Source organism: Mandrillus leucophaeus, unplaced genomic scaffold (genome assembly GCF_000951045.1).
Source record: "Mandrillus leucophaeus isolate KB7577 unplaced genomic scaffold, Mleu.le_1.0 Scaffold730, whole genome shotgun sequence".
Taxonomy (NCBI): Eukaryota; Metazoa; Chordata; class Mammalia; order Primates; family Cercopithecidae; genus Mandrillus; species Mandrillus leucophaeus.
The window spans coordinates 1916321-1922977 of record NW_012107920.1 but is presented as its reverse complement, the minus strand read 5'-3'; the positions used below and the strand labels follow the sequence as shown (position 1 = coordinate 1922977).

The following is a 6657-nucleotide window of genomic DNA, read 5'->3' as shown; positions in this document are numbered from 1 at the left end:
GTCCCAGGCTCAACAGGAGATTTATTCGCTAGGAGGGGAAAATGCTCAAACAATGAAGAACTAACTGCACTTGTCACCTCGAGACGTTTGCTGTCCTTCTCTGTCCGCCTTCCCTGGCAACCAGCTGTCCTGGCCGCCAACCCGCGCGCGTCCTAACGCGCGGGTGGCAGGTCGCATCGCTCAGAGGTGGCGAAGTATGCGGTCTGAGAACTGCGAGAAGCCCACGAGGCAGGGACTGGGTCTGCAGGCTCCTCGCGGCCCAGCTCCCGAGGCAGGTCTCCAAAGTGCCCCGTCCCCCGCATAATTAGAAAATGTCTCCGGCAAGTAAGAGAGCAAGAGCTAAGGCCAACTTAATGGTGGGGTGAAGGCAAGGCGCTGATGTTTCTAATACGTTGAAAACAAGAAAGGGAACAGCGCAGAGAGGACAGCACAGAAGTTAAACATCTTAGATTCAGTGGGGGCGGGATTCCGAGGCCCAAGCCCACGCCTTTGTCTTACATTTGGAAGCTGAATTTGCCCACATTTGTTTACCTTATGTAAATATGAGTAACTGTTGGGGTTGGAAGCTTTTTCCTCTCTTTGGGACTTTGATGTCCTTACGAGGTCTCCAAATTAGGGTCTGAAATTATTCAAACCAGTAATTTCCCTCCCCTCCTCCTTTCATTAACTAAAGTGAGTGGGGGTTTGGGATTTCTGGATTTTTCTCAAGTGCTACATGGCACCCTTTCTCTCATCTGGGGAGGCAATTACGCGATAATTAAGCGACTCACACAGCTCTTTTTATCTTGTCCGCGGTGTGGAGTGGGGCGATCAAAGTAAAGGCTGTCCAAGTTCAAGCCCTGGTGAGGATGGAGTTCATACACAAGAGCTCAGGCAGGCCGGCCTCTGCTTGAGCTGGTGTTGTTATTGTTGATGTCAATCCGAACAAGACTTACAAAGAAATAGGTGGACTGGAAAGTGAGCCTGCTATCAAAGGAGATTAATGATTTTGTGATCCCAAGCAACTATGGGGTGTGAAGTTGCATTTAAAAGCTCCTTAGAAGTCAGACAAATTATCAACTTTAAGTTCTTAGGAACGACATTTTTGAATCAAAATTTAAAAAATAACTTCACAAAATGCAAAACAGCGGCTACCCTAAAATGTCCTGTAGGCACAACGCTTCCCCTGCGAGAGTGAATTAACTCCCCTCCTCCCACCTCCTCCAGAGCTACCCTGATGGCTAAGTTTTGTTTCTCTTTTAATGAGAAGAGGGTTCAGGAGTCTCCGTTGGAGACAACTTAATTCTATCAGCCACAGCTGATATTTTATTTTCATTGGAAGAATTCTCAGATAAAGGAAAGTGATACATTGGGGAAGGAGGAAAGGTAGTTAAATTAATATTTGATTTTGTAGTGAAAAGGCTCAAAGGAAACACAGAAGGCTTAAGCCGGTGTGGAAAAAAAAAATGAAGTAAACATCACTGGGAATAAAGAATCTTAAAAATCTCAATTCTTGGAATATTAAATCAATTTATACACTTTACTTGAATTTCTTTCACTCCCTTTTACTAGCTATAAATTCATTATAATAATAGACAAAACAATTTTATTTTCATTTTTGTCATTTATATTCAGTTCTAGAATTTGAAAAATATCATATTTAGAAATATCCACTTCGGATTAAGTGAAGAAAAATAACAGAAATCCTCTTTTGTTAACATTTGATTTATTTAAAGTCCTTAATTGCAAATGATCAAGAACATTTTCCACGGCTTAAAATCTGGTATTATTTTTGTTATTTAAATCAAAATATTTTTAATTACAATCACATTGATAAAAATTAACAATTTAAGTTGTAATTTTCACCATCATTTAAAGCAATTTCAGCTGTAAAGAAAAAGAATAAACCATGCAATAAATTAACATTGAGAAAGCAAAGAGAAATAATAATGAAACCCGTCTGGCTATACTAACACCATGTCCAACTGTGGAAAGTGCATAACACTGGATGAAACAAGCACACGATGGCAATGATTAAAATGGCCACAATCAATAGGATTTTTTAATCTTGGACCACGTTTTGAAATCCAGCTCCCTATAACTTATCTCTCCTCCAACATTGTAATATTCCCTTTTTCTGGAAAAAATATTCTTTAAATGGTATACACTCATAGAAACTAATTTTATATGTTATGTGACCTCAGAATGACATGACCATGGCACTCTGCAAAGCAAGAAGCAGAGTTCTTGAGGGCAATTCCTGAGGAATTGATTCCCAGGGCCGTCTGTAGGTAGAGAAGACAAAGGGGTTGGGGTCCTTGTAACTTTCGGTCAAGCAGCTCTTGAGAATGTATCATGTATATCACCTATCTATTACCTCTATATGTTATGTAAATATACGGAGGATGTCTACACATCTGAGCATGTGCATAATTAAGTCCATACACAATATACATGTGTTTCATTTAAAGACATCTGCTATCTGCATGTATCAGAAATGTAAACTGAAAAGCAAATGGCTCTGATGTTTATAATCTGTTTATGTCTTGCTATCTAACAGCAGTATTGTCTTTCAATACTTTAAGAACCTCTAGTGTATACTTGTTTCTTCACCATTTCAATTCTTATGGTTAAGAGTATTGCCACAGACCTGTAAACTCGTAGGGGGTCAGGTAAGGAGGGGGGAAAAGCACAAACAAATATTTTATAAACTTGAGCATCTTCCTTTTTTGTTTTTTTTAAATAACCCTCCACAAACTAGAATGTCTGGAGGGGAAAGAGGGAAGAAAGAGAGGGGGGCAAAGGAGGAGGAGAATTTCATATATACACTTGTGGATCATTGAACTTCGCAGGAAAAAAATTGGTTTGGGGTTGTCTTTGTAGTAATATACACAATGAATTTTGAATACAATAATAAAGTAACAGTCTTTTGCACTGGGGGGAAGGTTGTGTATGAAAAAGGAAATAAAAATAGTTGTTGGGATTTTATTATGCTGTTGTCGGTTTGGTTTGTGTGGTTTTGTTTGCTGTTGATTTTCTCTCTTGCTACCAGCATGGCTGTGCCTGACAAACCCCCCAGTCCCGGGAGCTAGGAAGTGTTTAGGACGGGTCTGGAATACACACCTTGGTAGTACGCCGGCTCCAGGGCTGAGGGCTCGATGGGGCTCCTGGTGGTCACCGAGGCGCTACCTAGAGGCAGGCTGGTGGGCAACGTAGAGCCGTAAGGCGAGTACTGCAGTGCCTGCTCGTATGCCTTGAAGTCCAGCTTATGCTGCTGCTCCGAGGAGGACATGAGGTTGTTGATGGAGAACGGGTGGTTGAAGGAGTAGTGGGGGTCCCCTTTCAGATGCAGCTGGGACTCGTGGGGTGCCAGGCCGTGTGCCGGGTGAGAGGGGGGCACAGAGGCCAGCCCCCCGGGCCCAGAGCTTATGGGGGGCGCAGATGAGGACGCTGGTGTCTTCAACTCCGAGGCGCCCCCTGTCGCCGTCGCCCCACTGTGGTCCAGAGTCTGGGGGCTGGCGGCGGGCCCGGGGGCCGGCGCGCCCTCTAGCTGGCCGGCCTTCCCATGCACGCCCCGATGGAGGGGCGAGTCGGCGCTGGGGTTAGAGGCGCCAGAGGGGTCCTTGCGGCTCTCAGGGCCGCCCTTGGCGCCGCCGCCCCCGCTCCCGCCCCCGCCGCCGGCCCCCGGCTGCTTCTCGCACTTGAAGCGCTTCTGGCGGCGCAAGTAGCAGCCGTTCTCGAACATGTTGCCGGAGTCCGGGTGCAGCGTCCAGTAGGAGCCCTTGCCCGGCTTGTCCGGGGAGCGCGCCACCTTGACGAAGCAGTCATTGAAGGACAGCGAGTGGCGGATGGAGTTCTGCCAACGCTGCTGGTTCTGCCGGTAATAGGGGAAGAGGTCCATGATCCACTGGTAAATCTCGCTCAGCGTGAGCATCTTGCTGGGCGCCTGCTGGATGGCCATGGTGATGAGCGAGATGTACGAGTAGGGCGGCTTGGCGTGCGGGTAACTGCGCTTGAACGTCTTGGCGTCGCCGCCGCCGCCCGCGCGGCTGCGGCCCAGGTTGGACGGCGCGTACGCCATGGGGCTCATGCACTGGTTCATGGCGGCCGCGTAGGGGCCCAGGCCATTCATGGAGGCCGCCTGCTGCGCGCCCATGGCGCCCATACCGCCCGGGCTCAGCGCCGTACCCATGGCCGTCACGCCGGCCGCAGTCATGCTGTTCATGGCGCCCGCCGAGCCCCCGGGCATGCCGGCTACGGCGCCGGGACTCAGGCCGGCCCCTAGGCCCGGGTTGGCATAGGACATGTTGAAGGACGCCGGGGTCATGTTGCCGCTCGTGGTCATGGTGTTCATGGTCATGTAGGTGTTCATGGAGTTCATGGAGCCCAGGCCTGAGTTCATGTTGCTGACCGGGACGGAGGAATAGGCCTGGAGCGGAGACAGCGAAGAAGCCCCGGAGGGCGGGGTTAGTGGTGGGCACAGGAGGGCGGCCGGCCGGGAGTTAATCCGGGGGCAAGTGCAGAGCACTTCTGCAGAACACGGGACACCCCCACCCAGGGCAAACGGCTAAGCGCCCTCCCCAGACCAAGCAAAGATGTCTTGCACGGTAGGGGGAAAATCCTAGCGCGACAGGCATGAAAGATAAGCGCTCACAGAAAATATGTCCCCAGGAAGATGTGTAATCGCCTTACACGCCAGGCTCAGGGGCTGGCTTCCAGGGCCCCCTCATCGCCTCCTCCACCCACGCTAGGCGGTCTCCAAGTCTCCACCCCAGCCAGCCTCGGCAAAGCGCTCTTTGGGGGGAAATGTCTTTAAAACTCCGAAAATAGAATTAATCTCTGACCCTCTGCTTATTCACTTCACCCTAAGGGTGCAATGGGTTCCGCGTCACAGGCCCACTGAGCGGGCCACAGGGCACCAGCTCTGTGCCCTCCTCGCCTGAGTCTGCAGGCCTGGCTGACCGCACAGCGGTTTCGGTTGTTACAGCGGACTGTTAATGAAACTCCCTGATAGAGCAAATCACCTATGGACATGGGACCCCCTGAATCATTTATTTCCTAACAAGTGGCTTTATTGTCCTAGGAGTTTTTGCTTATGGTGACTTTCTGCTTTTTATTGTATTTAGAAGTAGTGTTTTCTACCTGCTTGTAGCAACTGTAATGTTAAAAAGGGAAGCAAACTCAGAAGTTAAATAAGTTTTGGAAAAATCAAACTAAAAGTACATCCATAACAGAAAGGGCTGGGAGGGGGTGCCATAATAATCTCAATGTGCTATATGCATTTTATTTTAACGTGACTTTGCATGTACACCTCTGCAAGCTATTTAGAAACTCGCATTAATTTTGTCACCACTTCACCGTCCCCTATTTAAAAATACTGGTGACACAGTTTGTCAAAATAAATCTTTTTTTTTTCCACATACTGATGTTGCTGCTGATGATTTCAATGCCCGGCTTTGAAATTCCGTGAGTAGTCTTGAATAATTTAAAATTCAAAAAGCAAATTCTACCTATTTTCTCTTAATGCTATTGTATTTCCTAATTCTCAGCTTTAATATGTTAGAAAGTACTTTCGCTAGGGGTCTCAGTTGAATGGTAGGGTCGAGATGACTGCGTCAGAATTAAATCTCTGGAAGACCTCCGAGCTGCTTTTAAAATCATCAGCAAGCGAAAATCCTGATCAATAGCAATGTGGGAATGCATTCGGTACAGTATTTTAAACATACAGAACCTAGGCATATTAAAAAGCACTCCTCTGATAATTTAATAAGGAATAATGATGTCCTTAAGTTTATTTTCATCAGCAAGTATGACTCAGTTTGAAAACATGAGAACAAATAGATTTAAATAGGAACACCCAGTAAACTATGGTATGCAAATAAACTCAGAGGTAAACTTGTGAATATATAAATCTAAATAAGTTAGTTACCATCAAAATATTACGTGATTCTATATTTTTCTGTCCACGTCTTAAAATTCTTTTTTTACCTTGGGGCTTTATTTTCTTTCCCTCTTCCCAAGATTATCCAAGGCAGTTCCAATACGCGTTTTCAATAATGGTAATTAAACTTTTGGGGGGTAATAGCCAGCTGTTTCCAGAAAAATACTTTTAATAGGTGCTAGTCCTCCCTGTACCTGGTTTTCCCTGTAATCCTTTTGTGCACATTGTAAAAATAACCCCCATGAACGTGCCACCAAGGGGACAATGAAGAGAAACAGGTTCTCGGCCCGGAGTTCTGAAGAAGATTCTGGTCGCACTAGCGCCACCCAGCGGTTTTAGAGAAGGCGGCGCACACTTCTCCCCACATAGGGCTTTTGAAGAACAAGTTTTATAAAATTTAGAAATCGTTTCATTATTGAGACACCCAACTTGGCGGCAGAGCGCTTTAATCAGAAGACGTCTGCGGATTAAACGGCGGGACGAAGAGGTCGCCTTGCGGGTATGCTCCGGCTTTCTCAGAGTTGCTTCCAACTCGCGCCAGCGTTCGCCCGCCCGCGGCACCCCGGGCCCGGCTCCTGCTCCCGCTCGCTGCTGGGAAGAGGCAAGTGCTTCCCAGGGCCGCTGTTTTCAAAGCCCGGAGTTTCCTAAAACTCCCTCTCCGGCTGCTAGAGTCGGGACAGAGCAGGGCAGCAGGTCCCGCTTCCAGGCCCGGCCAAGGCCCGGCCGGGACCACACCG

General features: G+C 47.6%; 1 protein-coding gene across 2 annotated transcripts in view; it reads right to left on the bottom strand.

Moving 5' to 3' along the window:
- Positions 1-1267: 1267 nt before the first annotated feature.
- FOXA1 (forkhead box A1) overlaps positions 1268-6657 on the bottom strand; it is an 8811-nt gene continuing 3421 nt past the window's right edge. Inside the window, exons 2-3 of one of the 2 annotated variants that reach the window (XM_011965642.1) lie at positions 5968-6070; positions 1268-4408 (exon numbers count right to left, since the gene is read on the bottom strand). In XM_011965642.1, the coding sequence (XP_011821032.1) occupies positions 3068-4381 (1314 nt within the window). In that variant the 5' untranslated portion in view covers positions 4382-4408; positions 5968-6070 and the 3' untranslated portion in view covers positions 1268-3067. Of the gene's footprint in view, positions 4409-5967; positions 6155-6657 lie in introns of those variants that run through there. The other variant, XM_011965641.1, reaches the window with a different exon arrangement.